General features: G+C 35.7%; 2 protein-coding genes across 20 annotated transcripts in view; both read left to right on the plus strand.

Moving 5' to 3' along the window:
• The window catches only part of LOC100117353 (kinesin-like protein KIF13A), a 1,179,147-nt gene that overhangs the window by 730,916 nt on the left and 422,478 nt on the right, over positions 1 to 25,753 (plus strand). For all 19 annotated transcript variants that reach the window (XM_031928189.1, XM_031928179.1, XM_031928190.2 and 16 more), the window contains one exon: positions 24,019 to 24,161. In XM_031928189.1, the coding sequence (XP_031784049.1) occupies positions 24,019 to 24,161 (143 nt within the window). The remainder of the gene's footprint in view (positions 1 to 24,018; positions 24,162 to 25,753) is intronic.
• Positions 3,123 to 4,793, plus strand: LOC107981544. The gene is made up of 3 exons (XM_031928195.2): positions 3,123 to 3,915; positions 3,992 to 4,199; positions 4,273 to 4,793. Exons 1-3 carry the CDS (start codon positions 3,868 to 3,870, stop codon positions 4,776 to 4,778), a joined length of 762 nt encoding a protein of 253 aa, XP_031784055.1. The 5' UTR covers positions 3,123 to 3,867; the 3' UTR covers positions 4,779 to 4,793.

A 25,753-nucleotide genomic window follows, 5' to 3' on the forward strand; every position in this document is an offset into this window, starting at 1 on the left:
TTCTACTGTCTGTGAAAAATTTTGATGGGCTGCAACTGAGCGAGATGATACTGTATTGAAAGAGAGATTGCGGAAATTTCAATCAGATGAACTGTTTAGTTATCACATGACCAATTCGTGCTACAAAACTTATACAGATAAAAAAGAAGTAGAAAGAGCTTTTAAGAAATTATGCACAAATATCAATATTTCTTCCTCAAGCACAAGTAAAAGTATTCCCGACACTTCACGAAAAGTAACAAGATCGCAGTCAACCGTAAGTGGGGTAAGCACTAAAAAAATATGTGTTGTGTGCGGATATGGAATTTTGAAAAACAAAGAATTATATAGAATATGCGAAGTTGAAAGAGCTACGCGTTTACTTAAAATGGCTAATTTCTGGAAAGACAATTTTTTTACACGTGTATGTCATTTGCAAAATTCAGATGATGTATTTGCTGCTGATTTATATTATCATAGTAAGTGCTTGAGATCATATGAGCAAAAATATTCACGAGAAGTTGATACTAGCGGCGAACTACAGGACGATATTAATAGCTCTAACAATGATACGGTAAATTTGTTTACAAGCAAGAGTGAAGCAATAAAAATCGTAGTTGATTCTGTTATAGATCGAGTAAAATCTGGTGAAATATTTTCGTTACCTAAGATTCGAGATCAAATAAATAATCTTAATTAAAAAAAAAATAAAAATTGAAAACAGAGATGTAAAAAATTATTTGATAAAAAATTATGGCGACCAAATAGAATATTCTGTACCTTCGAATTGCAGTAAAAGTACTTTATTTTATGCTTCAAGTGTAACTATTGATCAAGTGATAGATACCGTTCAACCTGAAAATATTTTGAAAGAAAGTGGAAAACTTATTAAAAAAGCAATGGACAAAGTTGATTTTGATCTTAATGATAATTTTTTAGATGAAAATACTTTAAGAAATTCATGGCAAAACTTAAAAATCCCAAACGAAATTTTAATATTTTTTATGAGCATATATAATTTTACAGAAAATGAATTTAACGATTTAGGTTTGAGTGACGATAATAAGAAAAATAAAATGCCAAAAAATAACAAATTAAAAATAATAACTTTATTTCAAATAATGATTTATATTTATAAAAATGGACAGGTGAAAACGCCTTTACATGTTATGAATGGCTTATCTACACATTTTACATGTAGAAGTAAAAATTTAATTCAGAGTCTAAATCATATGGGTCTAAGTATAGCATATGATGATATATTATGAATTAGAAATAGTTTAGCTTTGTATACGTTGGAAACGTGTGAAAACACTATTCCTCTCCCAAGTCACTTCCATAAGAGTAATTTTACGATCGGAGCTTTCGACAATTTCGATCATAATGAGGCGACACAATCGGGCCTGCAAAGCACACATGATACGGTATCCGTCTTATTTCAAGAAGCTACAGATCAAACTCGTTTCAAGCCCAAAATCTCTTCAACTTCAGTTAAACATCTAAATAGATCTCTTGGTAAAAATTTAAGATGTCAAACGCTCAAAAATTTCTATAAACCAACTGGAAATATTACCAATCCTTTTAAAGCACCACAAAATATTTTAGTTTGTCCTGAAGAATTCAATATTATAAGACTTATTTTGGTTTATAAGCCGTATGAATATTTCAAAATGTTTGGAATCTGCAGATAATGCGAAGATTCGACCAATTCCTACATGGGCAGCTTTTAACTCTATAGTCTGTGAAGATAAAAGGCCAATTCAAAAAGTCGGATTTCTTCCAATACTGCCTTATCCTGTTACAGAATACTCCACTGTTTATACAGCTATGTGTAACTTCAACGAAATTTTAGATCAATTAAATCAAAAATATTTACCTATACTTTGCGACCAAGGCGTTTACCGCATAGCTCGACATATACAGTTAATAGAACCGGATAAGTTTCAAAAATCAGTTTTAATGCTGGGAAGTTTTCATGCTACGAAAATTCTGCTTTCATGCATTGGCAAATATTTGACAGAAAGTGGAGTAGATCATGTCTTTATACAAACAGAAACTTTTGGAATTAATGTTGCCGAGCAGGTCTTAAGTGGTACACATTATGCGAGATCAATTAAAGGATTTTTTCTGCTTGGAGAAGCGTTAGAGCGTCTTTTAATAGAAGCTTTTTTGATGAATGCAATTCGAATGAATATGATAGTGAATTAACAACAATACAGGCACTATAGGATGCATTTTCAGAAAAAAGTTTTGACGAATGCAGGTCGCATTTTAAGATATTCAATGAAAATTTTGAAAAATTAATGAATGATTTTAAAAATTTTATAAAAAAAAGGAAGTGAAGAGTCAATGTCGTTTAAATATTGGGTGAATGTTTTAATGCTGTTGCAAATGTTGAGAGATATGATTCGAGCAGATCGCTTAGGTGACTGGAACTTGCACGTAAATACGTTTAAAAATTTTCTTCCAATCTTACTTATCTTTGACCGCACGAATTACACTCGCTGGTGCTCACTTTATGTTCAAGATATCGTTCAATTGCCAGAAAAAAAAACAGAAATATACGAAGAATTTTTGAAAGGCAAATTCGTTGTCAAGAAGTCGCCGATTTCTGGTACGTCAGTTGCGACTGATCAAGGTCTTGAGCAAACGATCAATCGAGCTCAAAAGAGTAATTCAGGAATCATAGGTTGCACGAAAAAAAAAGAATTTGTTGCATCGTGGAATTTAAATTACCACGAAATATTATCTATCAGTAATTATTATAGAGAAGTAACAAATGTCAGACCAGAAAATGATGAGTTACAAATTCATCATGATTATACTTCGACTGACAATCAACGGTCTGAACAAGAAGTCGATACTATCATACAATTCATTACTTCTCATAGTAATCCCTTTGAAAAAGGTGAACAGCAGCTTCGAAATATTGTAACTCAAGAGCTTGTAAATTCTGAGAATACCGAAGCTCTCTTAAGTATTTTTCAGAATAGCTGTGAACTTTATAAACATTTTTATAATGAAAGATTTGTTGACAAAGTAAAAAGCTTGTCTGATAAAATATCTAATGTGAATTTACCAAATTTCAAGACGCAAAAAAAGCACAGTCTAATGTAGATAAAAGTGTTTCTAATAAAAAAATTAATGTAATGGCTCATAAAATAATCGATATTGCAAAAGAAAGAAATTTTAGTTTAGAAAGATTATTTTCGTTTGAGTTATGCCCAAATAATATTTTATTCAACGATGATGGTTCATTAAAGAAAGAAACTAGCAAAAGCGATCTTGTCAAAGTATTAGAAAAACAAACCGATGTTCAATGCAATGTAGATGTGAGAGCTTTACATAGTTTTACTTTAATTGTAGACGTTATGATCATTTGTAGATAATTGAGCTTCAAAAAGATGGATACATTTGAAGACTTTGCAAAAGCTTTTTGTGGCTCAGTTTCCAACATTTCGAACCAAGGAGCACATCGAATCGACTTTGTTTTTGATTCTTACACGGACACATCTAAGAAGTTTGTAGAAAGACTGATTAGATATCAAAATAAATCAATAGATATACACGTAATTCATGAAAACGTACCTACTCCGAAAGAAGAAAAACTGTTTTGGGGATCAAATAAAAATAAAGTTTTATTGCAGTATTTTATTCGCAAATACGTCCTGGAAAAAAGCTCGAGTATTTGGCCAGGTGTAGAAATCATGTGCAGTGCTACCAATGAACTATCATGCGAATCTAATCATACCATAGACAATTTAAAATTGAAAGAATTACAGCGAAACGAGATTGAAGAGGCAGATTCTAGAATTATTATACACGTCATGCAAGCTAGCAGAGAGGGTGAAAAAAATAGTAGTTTTGTCGTCTGATACTGATGTTGTAATGTTGTTGCTATATTATTGGATTAAATTCGAAGAGAAAAACTTAAAGGTAATTTTTGCGTAAATATTATAGTTAAATGCGTATTTGTACATTAAATTATCGATAAATAAAAATAATTTTTCAGGAATTGTGGATTAGAGTAGGAGCAGCAGCAAAAAAACGGTTTTTACCTGTACATATTGTTGCTAAACATGAACAAACTGGCATTCAACTTTGTTCAACGTTGTTAGCAGTACACCACCTTACAGGCTCTGATTACACCAGCAAAATTGGTACCAAATATAGTGCTTTACGAAGTAGTCCCAAAAAATTTCTTAGAAGCGTTGCCCAAGGTACATATAATATAACAACAACAAATTTTATGATGAAGTAAAGTTTATACAAAAATGTATAATTTTATTATAGGTATATCGAAGTTAGAAATAGAAAATTGTATCGAGGAAGCCGAGAAATACCTTGTGCAAGTGATAAAAAAAGGTAACGCTTGTCTAACATTCGACGAACTTAGATTTTGGATGTATCATTATGGAAACACAGCATCGATATTAGATCTTCCACCAACTAGTAACTCAATTAAATTACATATATTGAGAGCCTTCTATGCAACCTTTGAACACATGAATTTGCTAAATGCAGAATGTCCAAAATTAGATCCTTTAGAATTCGGTTATATTCAACAAGAGGAACATTTGATTCCAATAAAAGTTGCAGTCTCGTTTCCGCCAATGGATGAGTTGGTACCGAATTGCAATAGCACAAATTGTTCAAGAAAAACGTGTCTTTGTAGATCGGCAGGCCTATCATGCATATCTTTCTGTATTTGTCGTTCAACAGGCGTTTGTAAAAATCCGTATGACTCAAAAGACAAGAATGATAATTTTAATTTAAATCCAAAATTTTATTTTCATTAAATTTAAAATATTTGTCAAGTTCATTTAAAAATTATTTATTTTAAAGTACATACTTTCGGTAATGCAGATGTTGTATACCCTATCACTGTATATACTGTATAAATAACGCAAATGAGATCCAGTATTGTTTTTATTCTTTGCGCTGCGTCGAAACTGTTCAATATCTACGTAATAAAATATGAAATTAACAAAAAATAAAAAAAGTCGTTTATTTACAACAATAAATATGCATTAAAATAAAAATAAAACACAATTTTTCGGCGAAAAACGATATAAGTCGCTTTTTTGGTTAAAAGGGGCCTTAACTCATAAACGGCCCATTTTTGGGCCTGGTAACCTCGAAAAATCGAATCAGCGCCCCAAAAAAACGTATAAAAACGTTGAGTTACCTTCTGGACCTCGAATTGCATACTCGACCTCTATCCTGCGCCCGGACTAATATGTAAAATTTTATGTGAAATATTACATAAAGTCTTACAATTTTATTCGTGCATGTGAAATTTTATATTTAACGGTTTAAAATCTTTGCATAAAATTTTATGTAAAATTTGATGTAAATATTTTTGACAAGGTAACTTTTTATTGTCTTGATATTTTCCTAGTAAAATTTTAACCAATCTGGCTGGCATATTTTCTATGACGAAAACTACTTATACAAACTAACCAGTTTCGCTTATATACATATAAAGCGCTTTGCATGTATACTTAACCTTTTGAGGTTAATATCATATAGTATATCTTATATTGAATAACACTTATTTAATATAAGAAGAAAATGATTTATTAATGAAGGCTTGTATTGTTGATTATTTTTTAATTAAATCATAATTAACATTATTTTACATCTTACAAAGTTATGATGGTAGCTTAAGTAAATATAAACTAGTAAATAAAAGCCATATAATTTTAATAGCCGATATCCAAATCCATTAACCTTTGCCATCTGATTTTGTTAAACTGGCCGCATGACCTTCAGATGACCTTCGGTGCCGCAACCAAAAATACCATTCTGAACTTAAAATTTTCCGCTCCTTCTATTCCCGCAATAAAAAAAAGGGTTCCTATTTCAAAAATCAAAGTTGACCTTCAAATGACCTTGAAAATCGATCTCAAGATCAAATTCAAGGTCACCATCTGACTTACCCCTCGATATCCTACAACTTTGGTCTCTACCATTTTTTCGATTAAGGCTGTCCCTGACGAGTTATTACCGGTGCCCGTTTAAATTGGGTCACCCTGTATATATAAAAATTCATATAATTAATTTTTCAATCACACATTTTTTGATAGAGTTGAAAAAATATTAAATAATCAATATGAACTCTTATAATCCAATTATTGTTAATATTAACAATAGCCAAATACCAAAATGGAAAAAAAAATAATTCCAGATGGTAACGGCTTATTTAGAAGTTTTTCATTTGCATTATTTAATACTCAGGACCAACATGAACAAATTAGAAATACAATTGTCGATTATGTATTTAACAATTGAGAAGAAGTACAATATACTCTGGCAGCAACCGATATTTTTTATAGATACAAAAATAAATATGATTATCGTCAGAGAATGAGTATATTTGGTACAATGGGAACAGATTTTGAAATAGGAATGTTTGTGAGAATTTACAACAGAACTGTGTTTGTTTTTATATGAACTTGAAAATGACCAAATAAATTTAATAATTAGAATCAAAACAATGAAAACAGTGGCATAAATACTGTACAATTACTATTTTCAGGGGATAGAACTGCAGGACACTTACATTGTATAATAAATAATGTACCTATTAACACAACATCTTCAACTACAAATATTCGTCATACAAAACTTGAACAAATGATAGAAAAATCACAATTAATATCTGCAAATGAATTGAATATAAAATGCAAAAAAATTAAATCAAAAAATATCCTTGTTAAATCATTAAATGTTGAAAAAGAACAAGCAAAAATTAAAGAAATAAATCTTACAAAAAAAAATGATACAAATAACTGCTTTAATAAAAAAGGACTTATTGAAAACAATCATAAACTTGAAAAAAATAACAATTCTCCTATAACAACTAACCATATCACCAACTATTGATTTAAGAAGTATAACAGATGACATGAGTTGTATAGATACAAAATAAAAAAAAAGAAGTGAATTTCAACAGCACAAAAAACCACAACTAGATAAATGTTATGACAAAAAATTTAGAACTCAGAAAAAAGATACGCAAAATGATATATTACAGATAACAAATGATATTGATAACTTAAAAATAAATGAAAAAAACATTCACGGGGAATAATTTTAATGATGTTAATATGAAAAATAAATTAGAACCTTGCGTATTGTTAACTAAAATAAATGATAACGTCTCTGCAAATACGATGAATAAGAAATTACTTTCGAATAAAAATACTCATTCAAAACATAACAATTTACTAAATAGCAAAACTCAGAACACTTCAAAAATTAAGCATGTTTTCGAAACTTTAAAGCCTTCTTTTATAGTATTGCCTAAAATTGAAAAAGACGTTAATATAAAAACAAAATTTCTAAATAAAAAACAACAAAATGATGAAATAAATAGACGACATACTTTAAAACCATGTTCTGTAGTATTATCAAGAATGACCACAAAAAAAGTATTAACAAAGAACATTTAATATCTACTGATTTAGAAGAACAACACTATATTATAAATAACAAAACTAATAAATCACATCATGAAATTTTGAGCCTAAATTCAATTTTGAATGAGCAAATAAATTAAAAAAGACGTTAATATAAAAACAAAATATCTAAATAAAAAACAACAAAATGATGAAATAAATAGAGGACATACTTTAAAACCATGTTCTGTAGTATTATCAAGAATCAATATGATTCCCCATAACAAAACAATTATACAAAACGTAACATCAATAACAGAACAAAAACATGACCACACAAAAAGTATTAACAAAGAATATTTAATATCAACTAATTTAGAAGAACAAAACTATATTATAAATAACAAAACTAATAAATCACATCATAAAATTTTGAGTCTAAATTCAATTTTGAAAGAGCAAACAAATTTAATAGATAATGCCGATAAAATGTCATCAAATCCAAATACAATTGAAAACAGGCCAGAATCTCTTAATTCAAAACAATATTTAATACAACCTAAAATTATAACAAACATACAAACAAATTTCAATATAAAAAAAATTAAAGATGGAAAAATTGTATATAACATTAAAACTAATAAAAATTGCAACACGACAGAAAATTTAATAAAAATTAAAAATTGCTCAATCTCCTTAACACCTATAGAACTTCGTAACAATTCCTTAGATATTAAATTGAAACTAAAAAGATTACAAAATAAAAATAGAATGAGATTATTACGTCTTGACATCAAATTTAGAAATATCGAACGTTCAAAGGATGTAATAAGAAAAAAAGAATTAAGAAAAGATATTGATTTTAGAACCAAAGAAAAAGATCATGATAAAATAAGAAAAAATAAAAACTATACAAATTAAACAAAGAATATAAATTCCTTGGAAACCCAAGAAGAAATAATCAATACTGAATATATATCAATCAATATGGTGCAACCCATCACAGAGAGGACTCTGACACCTGGCTTGACCTATGCTTAATTGATGAGCAGGATCGCCTGCTCTCATACTGGAAGACACTCCTTTCATCAACGGACATGACCTTATCACGGCCACACTCGACGTACAGATTCCACGCCACGTACCTGCTACATACTCTTACAGAAACTACAAAGGAATCTGTGCTGAGAAGCTAAGGGACCTTAGCGCATGTGACTGGTCATCCTTCACTGCGCCATCACCTGACGAATGTATTACCATTCTTAACGCTCACATCACGAACGCCATAAATCATCTTGCCCCATTAAAGACTGTGACACCTGGACGTAAACGTCACCCCGTGGTTTACCGCGGCTCTTCGGGACCTTTTAACTGAAAGGAACAGACTCTACAGGCGCTTTCGCAGAAGTCGTTTACCTTGGGACCTATACTTCTATAGAATTGCAAGGGACAACGCTCATAAACAGGTTGAGGAAGCCAGGCTGAATTACTACTATTCACGCTTGTCTACATTGACCGACGTTGCAGAGATCTGGAAAGAGCTTGAAAATCTTGGTATTACTACCTCTAAATCTCCTTCACCTGCTCGGTTCTCTTCAGATGCTCTCAACAAACACTTTAGCTCCATCTCAAACGACCCTCAAGCTCCATCTGTTGAGGAGTATCTGCGAACCCTGGAGAGTCTGGACCTCCCTGAACACTTTTCAGGACTATCACGGAGTCGGATGTGTCGGCTGCAGTATCACACTTTAACACCCAGGCCAAGGGAAGCGATGGCATCCCACAGGTTGTAATCTCCAAAGCACTGCCAATACTCGCTCCTTTACTTTGTCAAATTTTTAACCTGTCTCTGAGTGAGGCACGCTTTCCTTCAGCCTGGAAATCATCGATCGTAAGAGCAGTAAATAAAGTTAACTCTCCAACAGCTGTAACTGACTACGGTCCGATCTCTCTACTCTGTTTCCTGTCCAAGGCGCTAGAGTGGCTGATGCACAAGCAAATCTCTGAATATCTTGAAACAAGACTTTACCTTTACAATTTCCAAACTGGCTTTCGCACTGGCCACAGTACGCAGTCTGGCTTAATCAAGCTGATGGATGATGTCAGGCTTGGGATAGACAGGAAGAGGGTCACTCTGCTACTTCTATTTGATTTTAGCAAGGCGTTTGATACTGTGTGTCACGTCAAGCTACTCGGAAAGCTATCCTCTTTCGGCTTTTCCAAGCAGGTTATCTGCTGGCTTGCATATTACCTCACGGGAAGAGAACAGGCCGTCATTGGCGACAACAACGAGCTCTCAACTTTTCTACCATTAAACACCGGTGTTCCACAGGGGTCAGTTTTAGGCCCCCTGTTGTTCGCGTTGTACATCAATGATATTGGTTGTCTAGATTCAGATGTGTCCCATCTAATCTATGCGGATGACCTGCAGATCTACAGCCACCTCGAGGAGCTTGATTCCTGCTCTGTCAGGATGAGTGCTAACGCCGAGACGAATGGGCTGGGCTGCATCAAATAGTCTTAAACTTAATGTCCTTAAGACTAAAGCAATCGTCCTGGGCTCCCCCTACTATATAAATGCTCTACCTACTACTGCTAACACCTATATAAATATAGTGGGAGCCCGGATCGACCACGAATCATCGGTGCGTAATCTAGGTTTGGTGCTAGACTCCAAACTCACGTGGAAAGAGCACGTTACACAAGTTTATAAAGGTGCTCACTCTTTAATGTACCGTCTCTATTTTTTTAGGAAGAGCACTAATCTCAGGTTGCGCCAACACTTGGTGCAAGCACTCCTATTTCCCATCATCGATTACTGTTCACTGGCTTACTGTGACCTGACACAGGAACTTGTCTTGAGGCTGCAGAGGCTTGTCAACACGGGGATCCGTTATGTCTACGGTGTAAGGAGGGACGAGCACATCTCCCCTTATAGGCGTGAGTTGCAATGGCTTACCACCGCCGGACGTAGGAAATACTTCATGGCTTGTTTTCTAAGGAAAAACACCTCCGTACCTATCTACCTATTAGCCTATTTTGATTTTCACGTCGCGCTCAGGCCTGTAAGGGGTGAGGTGACCCCCCTGGACATCCCGTCCTTCAGAATGGAGACGCTGAGGAACTCATTTTTCATCAGTGCTTCCTGCCTCTGGAATAGCCTACCATCTCACCTTTGCAATACACTATCCAAATCACACTTTAAACAAACAGCTAAATCATATTTCTTTAAATTGGAAAACATGCAAATATGACACAAACATACACACCCATCCATCTCATTTCACCTCATTCCATTTACTCTTCACACTATCAATTCTTACACAACAATTGTTGATCTTATCTGTATTTTTACTATATTTAAATATGTACAACATAATGTACAACAATAAAAACATATAAATCTAAATCTAAATCTATGTGTATGTGTGTATTTATCGGCGAACCTTTAAATATCGGCGAGTGCCTTATGTGAAAAGCAAAGCGTTTCGCTTTTGGCGATGTTTTACAAAGTTTTTAGTAGGAATGTATATTTTTCATCATATTTACCTGTCTATACTATCAAATAGTTTTTTATTTATAAAATAGATAAATTTTTGTGGAATAAATGCAAAAAAAATCTAGACGGACGAACGGACGGACAGACGGAGATTTTTAAAGTTATATTATTGCAAAAAATTGAAATTTGATACATTCGACATATTTTTTTCGGTAACCTAAATGATTTACGTTCAAAGAACATATTTACTGTAAAATAGATTAAATTTTTTTCTTTTTGCGAGTTCTGAATGGTTTAACAAAGTAGACCAAGTATAATTTTTTTTTATTGTTTTCACAGCTTCGGATCTACCTGAACCAAATCTTGAAAATGTTTTTTGGTACGAATGTATATTTTTATCATGTGTACCTGTCTATACCATTAAATAGTTTTTTGCTTATAAAATTCATCAAGTTTTGTGGAATAAATGCAAAAAAAAATCCGGATGAACGGACGGACAGACTTTTTTTAAGTTAACTTGAATGATTAAAGTTTAAAGAACGTGTCTACAGTAAAGTGAATTTAATTTTTTTCTTTTTACGAGTTTTGGAGGATTTTTACAAAATTGACCAACTATAAAATTTTAATATAGTGTAGATTCTATCAAAGATACTTGCATTGCAGCAGAGGTAGAACTCCTGTGTCATTAAATACCATCTAAAGTAGTTTTAAAAAGTAAGAGCAAAGAATTGGGATATAAGAGACTGAGTGTATTGTATTCAGAATGCTTTAACGGCATTATCCAATACACAGCAGTAAGTTTGTATTTTATGTCTTAATAACTCTCATTCTGATTAATAATTTTTTTTATTCTATATTATAAATTGAATTTTGATTTTTAGCTTGTGAGTGCTATAGAGGACCTTAGAAATCAGTACTGAACCATCGAAAGCAGAATCACGCGGATTTCATATTTCTACTAGTAAAACACTTTACAAGTTGTCTTCTATGCTGGATGCCTTTAGAGCATGTTTTAGTTCATTCCACTGTTTTGATGCAAAATATCCATGTGAAAGTGAGCATTTGTGGTTAGTTATCCAGAAATTTCTCTTTAAATTTAATACAAAACATGACAAAGTGTTTTGCCACACAGAAAATATAATTCATAGTCTGTGACGTGGCGAACTCCGCAAACAAATTTTCTCTTTTGTTTACGGTCCCCTTATCCGCGTCACTATTATTTATATTCCTCCGGATCCCAGCCTGGATCTCAGAGGGGGGACCGCTAGATCAACCCGAATCGGGGTAATCGGGAATGTTGGAATAATGAGCCAGTTTAGTTACAATCGAAACTCTCTCTTTATTTCGGTCTCCAAAATTTACAAGATTCCACCGCGCAACAACACTTCGCTCTCCCTATCCTTCTTTCTCTCTCTCACGCTCAAACGATTGCCGCTCGCACACTCTCTCTCGTCTTCTTCCTGGGCAACTCTCGCTCTCTCTCGTCTTCTTCCTCAGCAACGTGACGATCTTTCCCTTGACACTCGCAGCTCTCGTCCACGTCCTCTGCTTGGCTCTTTCCCGTAACTCTCTCCACACACCCCCACGCAACACACACTGCACTCTCCCGCTCCCGGTAGACCCGCTCAGCGAGGATCCCCGCGAAATCCTCAAGCCTCGCGTCTAAGTCCGACGAAGAATGGCAATTCGAGATAGTCACTTCACACCCCGGTTAGACGCACTTCGAATTAATCCTCGGCTCACGGAAAACGCGAAACTTAGACAAAGGAAAAACAACAACTCGAAAACGCGTCCGTCTCGACTCGATGCTAGCTGCTGCATGCCGCGCCGCACGTCTCGACTCGCGCGCTCAGTCCCGCTCTCCGCTAGCGACCAATCAGCGCGCTCTCCCCTCGGGCCGCAACGTCGGCCGATGAGCCTCGCAGATCGCTGCGAGTCTGAAATCGCGCTGTTTCTGCGAGCTTGTCCCTTCTCTCGCGGACCTCGCGCTCTTCGCTCGCCCGATTGTCCGCGCCGTTGCCGCGCGCGTCTTCACTCATTCTCTCTCTCACACACACGGACATGAATTCTATGCTCTATCGCAGCAGAGCTACACTTCGCGCCCGCGACACTCTTTCCCGGAATCCTCTCCCTTCGCTGGTCATCTGCGAACTCTCTATGACGAACTGACTATTCCTAGTCGAACTGACTATTCCTCGCTTGTCGGCGATTCCCTCGAATTTCCTTGTCCTCATGTTGACGTTCCTTCTCTTCTCCACTCGCACACAAACAAAGAAAATCGCGATTAATAATTGCGAAAGCAATTATTATTTACCCGGGAAAGAGCGGTTTTGCGACGGATAACGTACCGTCGCAAGTCTAACGACAAAGGAGGATAATGATAAAGATGAAAATGAAGACGAAGAAGAAGATGAAGATAATGATGTAGATGATGATGAAGAAGAAGATAAAAATGAAGATGAAGAAGGAGATGACGATGATAAGAAAAACACAAATATGATAAAAATAATAGTGATAAGAAAGACAAGGCTTAAAAAGTTATCAAAACAAAAAGAGTGACAAGGGTTTATTAATAAAAAAAGTGCGGCGACGAAGCTATGTTTTCAGAAAGTGATTCGGACGACTAAAAATGATTAAGTTAAAATAGTATATTGTGTACCAAGGACGTAAAGTGGGCTTTTTTAGGCCGAGTGTGGAGTTTGCAGTACAAGGCAAGGCAAGTTAGCCCGAGCCAAAGGCGAGGGCGTTTAAGATCCGCAGATGAGTACTGCAACCACACGCAACCAAAAAGCCCGCTTAATCCTTGGTGCACACCATATTTTTTGTAACGTATGTACTGATTTTCGCGTTTCAAACTGCATTTGTTGAATTTCACCAAATGGAAAATATATAATTTATTGATAACAGAATTATAATAGACAATTTCTCACATGCAAATCTAGATAAAAGTGACCTTTTTGATCGCTTATATATTTTATTCCAGCATTAACAATAAGAAAAACCAAATAAAAAAATCTAAAAATTAAAAAAGTTTCATAAATTTTAAAAACTTTGTAAAAATTGTAAAAAGTTGAATAATATACACAATTATAACAATTTTGAACATTTTCAAAAATTTTAAAGATATTGTAATATTTTGTAAAATATTAAATCTAAATTATTTTGAATAATTTGAAAAAATATTTAAAAACTTTAAAACGTTGAAAATTTTTAAATATATTGCAAATATTTGAAAACCATTGCATAGTTATAATAATTAAAGAATACCCTATTATATTAAAAAGAAATCAATTTTGGCGTTCTCTGTTTCTCCGGTCTCCAGTTTTCCGGTTCTCCAATTTTCCAAATGTTGGAGTTTTTGTTAAAACTTAGTTTTAGTATTTTGAAATATTATTCAGTTCTTGGTTTTATTGTAGCTAGGAAAACCCAAGAACAGAGCCGTGCCGAGTCCGTCGCCGAAATCGGCAGCGCATCTGCTCTTTTATAATTATAAGCTTCTCGGAGACTCGGTTTGTTTGTTGACTACGAAAAATACGTGCGACAAACACGGCAATTAGGGATTAAGAAGGAGCGCGCACTTCGCTGAGTGCGCCCTTTTTATGATACCCAGGTTGGCGGCGGGGGCTATTAAGACGGGTCCGTCCGCTCACGCTTCGACCGCGTCGTCGCGTACCTGGATATCGGCCGCGTCCCTCTTGCGATCAGCCGTAGGACCGCGTCACCGAGGTATTGTAATACCCTCAGCGGAGGATAGCAGTTAGTTCTAACCGAATCGAGCAAGCGAGCAGTTGTCCAGTCGAACGCTTCACTGACATCTGACTACGCTGTCATACTTGTATTAATTTCTTGTTCTTTTTTGTATTAATAAATATATTCACCGTGAGAAGCTATACCCTGCTTGAATTTTATTTTCAACACCAAATTCATAATTTTTTATGAATTAGAGTAATCTCTCTATTACATTAAAATCTCATTTTAATCATCAATTAATTAACAACCTTGCACAATAGCATCGACTTAAAGGTAACGATTTCAGACCCCAAACCCATAAAGTCAACATATACACAAGGTTGTAGTTATTAAATTTATTAAACACACTCCAAATGAGAAATATTATATATAATAACCTGCGCAGACTTAAAAAAATTTCTGTTTATGATACTAAATTATCTATGACTATGATTATGACTCTACAAGAGGTCGGAGCATAATGAGCTATCGAACAAATTTTTAACGCTATTTGTACATATTTACACGCACGCGCAGACGCCATTGATAAACAACAGGAAAATATTTATATAAACTCAACATGCTTAGTCTTCCGAACGTTTAGTCTACTTTTGACACTGCATTAAATTCGAGTGGATAACTATAAAAGTATATTAGACATAATTTTAATTATCAAAATAATAGGATTTAGCGATGTTACCGCTTCTAGGGGTCAGAGCAGAGTGAGCACTGGAACCAATATTCCACGCTATTTATACATATTTTCGCGCATGCGCAGACGTAATTGATAAGCAACAGGAATGCATCTATATAAGTTCATCTTGCGCAGTCTTCTCATTTAGGATCACGGGTTTCAGATCAAGATGTATTTGAATCACCGACCAAAAGAACATACTTTTCCAGAGAAAATTATCTTGATTCAACAATAAGTTCAGATTCACAAGACTCTCTTACAAATGAAAATATATCAGCTTCTAAAAGTATAAAGTCAGAAAGAGAAGCCGATTTGGATTAGATGCTTGATCGTCTAAAAGAAAAATTCTATTAGTTGGATAAAACAGATCCGCATCGTGTATCGATTTTGACCATTACACCTAAAAATTGGAGTATTCGTAAATTAAGTAAAGAATTCAAAACATCTAAATATACGGATAAAAAAGCTATAGAATTAAGGAAATTAGAAGAAGTAATAGCAGTACCCTCTCTAAGGAAAGGAAAAAACATACCAATCGATACCGTAAATAAAGTTATAGGCTCCTATGAAAGCGATGTAAATAGCAGAATCAGAGTTCTTTCGTTAAAGTCATCGATAATGGATGTAAAAAGGAAGTGCCTAAACGATTATTGTTATGTGACATTAAATCCCTGCATCCAGAGTTCAAGAAATTAAATCCCGAATATCAGATCAGTTTGACGAAATTTTCTGAACTCCGTCCAAAATACTACATACTTGCAGGAGCTGCAGGAGCACATAGTGTATGCGTATTCACCATACATCAGAATTTTAAAAATACTTAAGGATTTTAAAGACTGCATTTCATTCGTTACATGTAAAAAACCAATAGATGCGTGCTATTTGAAAAAATGTAAAGCATGTCCAGATATTCAAATATTTTCCAATTACATTCTTGAAATTTTAAAAAACAGTAATATTTCAGACATTATTTTTAGTGTATGGCAATCGACAGACAGGTGTACATTGATTAAACAGTGCCTGAAAACAAATGATTTTTTCTCCGAAATGTGCACACGTTTAGAGGCGTTAATTCCACATCACTACATTACGAAAAATCAATTAAACTATTTGTCCGAACTGAAATATAAATTAAAACCAGGCAAAGTACTAGCTGGTATGAATTTTTTAGAAAATTTTGCGTATATCGCACAAGATGCTGCCCAAGCATTCCATTATAACAATGACCAATGCGCCGTACATCCTGCAATTTATTATTATAGAAGTGAAAATAAGATTATGCACCGCAGTTTAATATTATTGTCCGACAGTACAAAACATGATGCCAGTGGCTGTACATATCATGCAAAAATATATTGTGCCTGAAATAAAAAAGTCTGCCTAAATGTTTAAAAAACAATTTATGCTAGTGATGTTGCAAAACAACATTATAAAAATCGATTTTAAATGTGCAATCTCATGCACCATGAGGAATATTTTGGTGTAAAAGCCAAATGGCATTGTTATGCAACAGCCTACGGAAAAGGAGCTTGTGACGGTATTGGCGCAACATTTAAAAAAGTAGTTACTCGAGCAAGTCTTTAAGCTACACCTACAGAAGCCATTTTAAATTCAAATGATCTATTTAACTGGGCCTCGAAGAAATTCGGAAAAATTAAAATATTTTACTATGATATACAACAACACGATGCTGTTCTAATTAATAAGAGGCATTCGATCTATCTGAGAATTCTTTTCAATCTTATCTGAGAATAAAAATGTATTATAAATAAGGCCGACATTAATAATTTTGTTAACCTAACGCCGGCATTTACCATGGCCACCAGGCATGTACCCACGAACAAGCGATTCCTAGTCGTTTTGGCCAGATTCGAGTAAATTGTCCGGTCTCGTGACCTATACCGGGTCCGCCATCTTGGATTTTGAAAATCTGAGGGTGGATTTGTGTTCAGTGAACCCAAAAACCACTGAGTATCCATTGACGAGCCTATCCTAGTCGTTTTGGCTAGATTCGAGTAAATTGGCCGGTCACGTGACCTAAACCGGGTCCGACCCCCAAAACCGTCAAGTATGCATTTTCAAGCCAATTCTGACTAAAGTAAAGTAAAGTAAATTATCTAAATAGACTAAAATTAAGATTTGCAGTGACAAAGTGTTAAAAGTTGAGCCAGATCTTGCCACTTCCAGGGGCCATATTGAGTCAAGCATCATAAATTTCCAAAAAGGCCCATCTGATTTCAAAAACGCGAAACGCCTCATACATGTATTGTAAAACAGCAAAATTTCGCCGTGCAACAACGGCGTTCGGCGCGGTCGGGGTAGAGTATCTCAAGGCTGTATGAATGAGAGAGAGAGTGCATATGTTAAATGACATCGTTTATTTTTCGAGTAAACGGCAAGAAAGGAGCAGTGGCTGCGACAGATAGTTAGGGCGACGCACGTCGCAGACTTGCGAGTGAGAGACGCGAGGAGACGACGAGCAACGTTGGTGCAGCAGCAGCGACCTTTCACCTCGACAGGGCGTTTAAGTCGGTCCCGCGCACCGTGAGACAGCCGATGCAGGTGGCGGAGCCCTTCGTGGGATCTGCTTATGTGAGCGTCTGATGCGACAGGACCAGTGTCATGGCAGCTCGCTTGCACGAACGTCAGAAGCAAAAACTACAGCGTCTTGCGTTCGTGGTAACAGATGCCACCCGAGTCAAGGGCCCTGACGACGGGGCATTGGGAGTCGCCACGGGTTCCACGACCAAGAGCTGTCTTCGTTGTTTGTAGGTGAAAGGTTTCTGCATGTTGAGAGAATTTGAATTTCACGGCTATTTTCTCCGATAGTGTGTCTGCGGGGATATCTGCGGTAACGGCGTGCGAACCGATAGAGTTGCGAGCGGGCGAGCCGTTGGGCTGCGGCGCACTGACCAATCAGAGCGCGTGCGGCACTGCTGCTAGGGAGAGCAGAGTGGTGGCCGCGAGCGCTCGAGCCGGCACTCGCCTGCCCCGACTGCTCCCAAACGGACGTGTTCCCGATGCTTCAACTTTGCCCCGGTGCTTCAGCTAAACATCGCTTTCAAGAGGATTTAAGGTCAGTGAATCATTTATCTTTTCTCCGATCGAATCGGTCTCGCGGGTGAACGGCAGTTTCACGTTTCAGCCTCGCGAACGGTTTGGTTATCTTGCGTGTTCGGCCTCGCGAACGGTTTGGTTATCTTGTGTTCCATCCAAAAAAGGGCTATTTTGTCTATTGTACGGGTTATCTCATCGTATAGTAATTAAATCGTAGAGTTAAGGATTCAGTGAAAAGTGCAGGATAATACTTGGCACCGGCACGTGGACACACGAAGCATAAGGTGGTCGGGCAATCTTGAATAGGTAGTTCCGGCGTTTGCGGAATTTGCGTTCGGCATAAGTGTGAGAGTTAGTGTGTAAGGAAGCGTTTAATTGAGTATGTTATCTGTTTGTTCCTTGAGCCTTGAGGTGTGCGCGAGTCACGTAGGGTATCTTTCATGTACGTATATCTACTTGTCAAGGTTGTCTGTATTTACGGGTTATCTCAATTAGTTGTGCGAATCTCGGTTTGAAATTGTAAGAATTTAATTACAATACAAAGTTCTGTCTGATAGCCCACGTGTTTCAATTATCCCGAACCACCCCCTCTCCTTACCGTTCTCAAAGCTGCAGCTAGCCGAGCACAAACATCCCACAAAACCTTGCACCGGAAAACAAAGAGTCGCGAGACTTAGACGCTCGCGGGAAGCGTCTGGCGCCACCGGGTTACGCGAAAAACCCAAGTTACAGTATAAATATTAACAGTGTTAGTATAGATAGATTGTATATACATTTTAAATTAAATAGTGTCGTACATTGATGTGATAATGAGCATCTACTAATTATCCAATATTTGTTAGTATTATTTATTATGACATCAGTTCAAGAAACACCTTTTACAAGGTAAGATGGTTGATGATTTCCATCAAAGACTAGTACAACTTAAATTTGTTGCCAATTTTTTTAGAAAAGTTTTTTTTTTGTAAAGAAAATGGCAAAATATTGATTTGAGCAAGTCTTTGTTGGAAATCTGAGTGATGCTAGTCTTAGTAGGAAGCGACGATGGGAGAGATGCACCCAGTAAAAACTATTTGGCGAATTTTTCCATAACTTTCAATCACTTTCATGCCGAGGTTAAAACAGCTGTAACGTAAGATATTGCTGTTGATTTTCGACTCTGGAAAAATAATTAAGCGTATAAGGTCTTGGAGTGAGAGTATCTGTTGCCGTTGAGGAGCCCCTGGTATACAGATCGAACGATCAGCCACAGAAGTCGTCCTTGTAACTGACGGGTTCGTCGTCGAAGCCAAGTGAAGAGAGCTTGTCACACTATGGGTCTCGCTCTGGATCTCGCAGTCCAGCATGTTCTGATAGTGCGATTTGTCTGGCTATTCTCCATCTTCACACAAAAGTTACAGATCGTGTCTGCGGCGATCCATGTAAGTTCTTACTCATCATCCTCTACTTCCTCGTCATTTTCCTCGACCTTCGGACTCGGTGAGATCGTTGTCATAGTCGCATTTCTCAAACTCATTTTCGGGCTATGAAGAAGAAGGCCTCGTAATCTTTCTAACAAGCGTTATGAGGCTGTGGAAGAGGAGAACAGATGAGATCTTACCTACTAGAGCAATTTCCGTTGTCTTTGTGTATGACTTTGGTGCAAGCCAAAATGGTGGTTGAGGTTAGAATTGCAGCCGACGAAATCTTTATCGAGCTTTGATTATCCGCAGATCGTGCTGCATGCACGCTGTCGACTCGCTCTCTATGTAGCAATCCAGCAAGTCATGGAACGATTTGCTGGTGCCTATAGTTTGTATGCTGCTGTATTTAGTCTTTGTATCCAGCATACACTTACATGTGGTGTCTGTGACGATCTAAGCGATATAGTTAAGTGCTTGAGTTGCTAGCGAGCGCTCGACGCTTATACAGACACATAAATATTGTTGGGTGGTACGCTAGCGGTGACCGTAGCACATAATGCTGCCAGGCGGCAGTATTTGTGATAGATTTGGACCTATTGCAAGATGTCGTGGATATGCGAAGCTTGAGGCTGGACGATCTTCGGCACTGGCGATCTCCTGGGGAAGTATCGGCTCTTCATTGACGTCAACCTTCTTTTTGTGCTGAAACTTGATGGAATAATTGTCGTAGTCACGTCTCGCCGCGAACTCATTCTCGGGCTTGTTGTCTTACGCGCCGCCCAGGAGCCGAAACATAGCTGTTGTTCGAGCACAAGCTTCTTCTGATCCTCTTTGGGATCGGTTTAGAGCGCGAAGTTGAAGTGTCGCTTGCTGTCCGTCAAAGCGGCTGCGACGAACTCGGCTGCATCAATGACATGTGAGGCATATGACTGGTTGACCATGATCCAGGCAGTCTCGGTCAGGTCAAGATTAAAGTTACTTTAACGGAAGGTTAAGAAATTAGACCTTGCCGTCCTTGACACGTTGTAAAGAAATAAGTAAATGAGGTCATGGGAAAAATGGATCAGGGTATAGGCATTGCCGACGGGGTCGTCGCCGAGCTCAAGCGCTGTCGATCTTGCTCGGTGCTCTCTCCAATCCATCGACGTGGGTTGAGGGTCCCAGTATAATCTCTGATCCAGCACGATGCTGCTGTCCATACTCACTGTATCCAACATTCAGTCGTCCTGGCAGACGCACAACGCTTGGACACAAAAATATTTACGGGCGATGCACGAGCGGTGGCACAAATATTTTCTTTGTATAATAAATTCTTCGTATAATCTCGACTGCCGTCGATACCATTTCCATAGCCTTGATACTTGAAATTGAAATGCAACACCAATTATGCGCCAGAACTTAAATACTATCCAGAAAATTGCATGTAAAAATCAAAACAACTTGTTGATTCTAAACGACACGATAGCAGAAAGCAAAATATTCGATTCGAACTTGAACAAGTCCAAGTGCAAATTTATTCAGGAATTCCAATTTCTGAAGAAGGTGGACTCCAAAACGAAACAATGCTCTGGAAATTGTATTCGCGGCGTAGTCGTAATCAAGATGGTATTAACTCCTATAGCCTTATAACTTATTACTTAACGTTGCTTTTGCTGTATCTTTTCTTGATCTTAATTTAACGCATGGAGACTAGAAACCATTAAACGCATCAAATGATCAAGTCAAGGTCTATATCGTCGCTCCCTACGAAGAGTAGTACTGTTGAAATTTCCCGTCATAAGTAGCACAACTTATTTGACGCACGATAGACTAGCACGACTCGCGCGTTCCCGCGAAGAGTAGCACAACTCACGATTAGCCGCGAAAACTAGCACAACTCAAACTTTAAACAACCAATTTCTATAAAAATTTCCTGAGTTTTGCGAAACCGTCCCTCACAAACATTTTTAAATATTTACAATTTACAACTTTTTACCAAATTTAAAATTGTTTTTCCAAATACAATAGTTTTTTACAAACATTTTTTAAAATTGTTCACTTTTTTAAAAATTTCTGAATCTTTTTAAAACTTCGAGGTTTGCCTGTTTTTGTCCAAGGTTTTCATGAACTTAACCAGCCCAGTAAAAACGTAAAATACTCACATTTTAAGTAATATAAAGTCGCGAGTTGTGCTAGTCTTCGCGGGAAACTTTGAACTGCGCTAGTCTTCGTAGGGAGCGACAATATTTAGTCAGACGGTATCAACTTAAATCATTCATAATTATAATAAAATTAAAATAATCGGTATGTATACCTATAGCTATGACTGACTGAAAGAAAAAAAAAAGAAAATCGGAGAGGTCAATATTAAATTTTTTTTCGCAAAATTAAATTTTAAACTTAATTATTTTACAAACGTGGGATTCTCAGCAAAATAATATGATTGTTAGAAAGATCGTATAATAACCTTTAAAATTGTATACTCATACATAAATATCAACAACAGATTGAATGAAATACATACTAAATTCGTAAAATATGAATAGGTTATTTAGCAAATTCAAAGTATAATAGGTCGCGGAGCGCTCCCAACGGCGCAGTGTATAAAACCTATACTTGCCATCAGGTTCCTACCACGCTCCTTGATCAATTATATTTTTTCATTTGATTTAAATTATATGTTAAGGTGGATAATATATCAAATTAGAATATAATATTGAATTCTTGTTTGTGTTTTTGAATAATGTGTTCAATTAGCATGTTGGCTTTCTATTAAATTTAGCTATATCCTGGAAAACAAAAGAATTCTGGCAAAAGTTAGGTTATGTACACTACTAAAAGTAGGTGAATTCGTTTTGTTTTACGACATATTTGTAATATTTTAGTAGAGTCGTTTGCACAGATATTTGTACAGATTTCTACATAAAATTTGATTGTTTTTTGTGTTTTCTAGAAAATGTTTTAAGCAATTATTAATTAACATAGTATAGAATTCTGTAAAAGAATTATTATTCAGATAGTAACATCAAAACTATGATTTTAAGTTTAAATATCTCTCGAAAATAATATACAAGGATCTGTGCATAGATTTCTATACAAAATTTGGAACTTATCGTTTAATTCTTTAAAATATTCTTAATACAGGAAAAAATTTAGACCTTTAAGTGCCCCCCCAGAGAAAAGTTATCCGTATCAAAAACTGAGATTTTCTTAATTTTTGCTTTTAATGCTAAATTTAATTGCTTTTAAAGACATGTTAAAAGCAATTCAGGTAGAAATAAGTAAGCACTTTTTTGCAAATTTTCTGTATATTTTAAATAAATATCTATATTTTATTGATATCGTTCGTTTCACATTGATACATAAGAATTTAAGCTATACGAGCCCATTTGGGATTCTTTGCTTCGTTGGAGCCAATTTTCGGATTCAAAGGATGACAGTGTTCCTTATGTCAAAATCTTCGAGCATTTAAAATTTAATGCTGGGATGGGCCTTACAATAGAAGTTACATGATTTTAAACAATATAAGTTGTGGTATAGCACATGAATAATATTTGATCGAAAATGTACCTTACCTAGGATTCTCGTACACGATGACCAGGTGTTCAGCGCACAAAAAAAATCAAGTCTAGGCGGTGCACTTCGTAGTTAAGTACGAAACTCCGGACTTTAGTAGATAATGTCCAAATATCCAAGGGCCTCAGTCGAAATTCATATTTTACTTGTTATAAATACGTATTGGACATCATCCACAAGAATCCCGAGTAACGTGATTTATTTTCGAGTAAAACTTACAGCTGTATAAAGTGAAAACCAGGAAACGCCCAACCTAGACTTGTTTTTCTCTCCGAACACTGACATTTTTACAAAAAACCTCGGTAAGGTTGTTAACAAGCGTAATTATTATCATATAGCAAAACTTTTATCTATAAATACATTGATTTGTTGCTCCAAACAGTATTATATATAATTTTGAAAGTTTTATAAGAGAAAATAATTTAACCTCAAAATTATTCGTTTCATATTATTTTAGTGATTCAATGTTAGCCAATGGATCGCTAATTTAGTATGGGAATTTGCATTATGTTAAAACAATAGTTGGTCTAACTATTGGCTAAGGCATCCCTTATCTCTTATTTCGTCACGAAATTAGTAGTATTTTAAACCAACGGTAAAATCCTCAGCTAACTTGTTACGATTTTCTTAGCGGATGCTAAACCGTTGGTTAAGGTTTCTACCATGTTCATACAAATTATATATTTATATTTGTTCCAGAAAAATACACACGTGGCGTTTCAGCAGTAGAAAGTATATTAACTTTGGATAGATTGAGACAAAATGTTGCAGTCAAAGAGTTGCTGCAAGCTCAAGGTCAACCAATGATGCGTAAAACAGCGAGTGTTCCGAACTTTTCACAGGTACTTTTTTTAATATTATAGTATATACTTCAATATCTTATATGCAAAGTCAAGTAGTCTAATGTGCTTATAAATTGTAAAAAAAAATTCTTATGAATAGTTATTGTCTTGTTTTTAGTCCAATCCGTATAGTGGATATGTTGTTAAATACATACAATTTTTGTATTCTTTAATTAATTACTTGTATTGTTAAAATAGTGAACCGAGGGATTACTCATCTTTTCGAGTTATTATAGAAGTTTCATTGAATCCACATTTTAGTGGTTTAGCTTCCCTTTTCAAGCGAATATGGATGCTTGGATTTAAAAGTACAATTGAACGTGGGTTCTCGGGATATGTCTTGGGACATCATCGGTTTCAACGGATGGTAGTCCATAGTAGGAAACATTGAGTGCGTAAAATAGACTTGCTGCCTTCAGCACTAAAAAAATTAGCTATTAATAAGCTTTCAAGCAAAAAAAAAAAATTTATAAGTTTTAATAATCTTGAACGAGTTGCGCGTAGGTTTATAACGGTATCGATCCGTCTCCTATATTGAATCATGCAATAATTTTTCACGCGGGTTTTCCATTATGACCGCGATTTGTGTAGCTGCGTCAATCTTCTTTAGAGATGGAAACGCGTCCTATTCGACGCAGCTACTTGATGTTTCTCGAGTCTGATTTCGCGTTGTCTTGCAAACAACACAAGATATCAATATCATGCTGCTATAGACGCATTGTCAGCTTATGTCTTATCTATACGGTTCTCGAGTGTGCTGTCTTTGTTAGCAAGAATGGCAAGCTCATATACTACAGTATTCTTTTATTCCAGCTTTTCCTCTGCATTGTCTGGGCTATGTTCATTTTGTAATTTCAGGATTTCTTACAGTATAGCCAAGCAGCGTCTATTGTGGATTATACCTATGGCTTCAGCCATTTTTAGAAATAATAATGCATTAGGCAAAATTAAAATAAGGACAATATACTGTATAGCATAAAAAAATGTGTGCGTCTAGGGACGCCCGGCAGAAGTGATAACTTAACTTGATTTAAGTAGAAAGTATTTAAAATTGAACTTATAATTTTTGGAAAGGATTATACAAATAAAGAAGTATTTTTTTCAAAGTAGCATGCTGATACTAACGTGAAATGATTTCTTTTTGCAATAATGGTTTTATTATTATTTAAGTAAACAGTTGCAGTTCTTCGATCTATTGGCACCGCTTGAGGATGGATATTATATTTAGTTATGTGAGCAGCAGCTTTTAGTCTTATTTTTTATCCAGTTTTTGGTGAATCTTGAAAATGCAACCATACACGTGTAATTTCATTTTGATCGTTAGTTTCAATACAAACTTATTTTTCAACTGCACCGTTTGCAAGCCCATCTACTACGTTAATATTGGTTGTGATTATATAAAATTTATTCCGTACAAACACAATCTCGTATGGCAATCCTTCTGTATCGATAACCGAAATTGGCGTGTGTCCGAATCAGCTGTGCCGATCGGTAAGCTACCCTCCTCAAAGTACCGATAGAGCTGACTCAATTATTTTCACAATTATGCATTTAACAATTCGTATGATATTGGATAACAAATACACAGTGTC

This window comes from Nasonia vitripennis (assembly GCF_009193385.2).
Source record: "Nasonia vitripennis strain AsymCx chromosome 4 unlocalized genomic scaffold, Nvit_psr_1.1 chr4_random0004, whole genome shotgun sequence".
NCBI classification, from domain to species: Eukaryota; Metazoa; Arthropoda; class Insecta; order Hymenoptera; family Pteromalidae; genus Nasonia; species Nasonia vitripennis.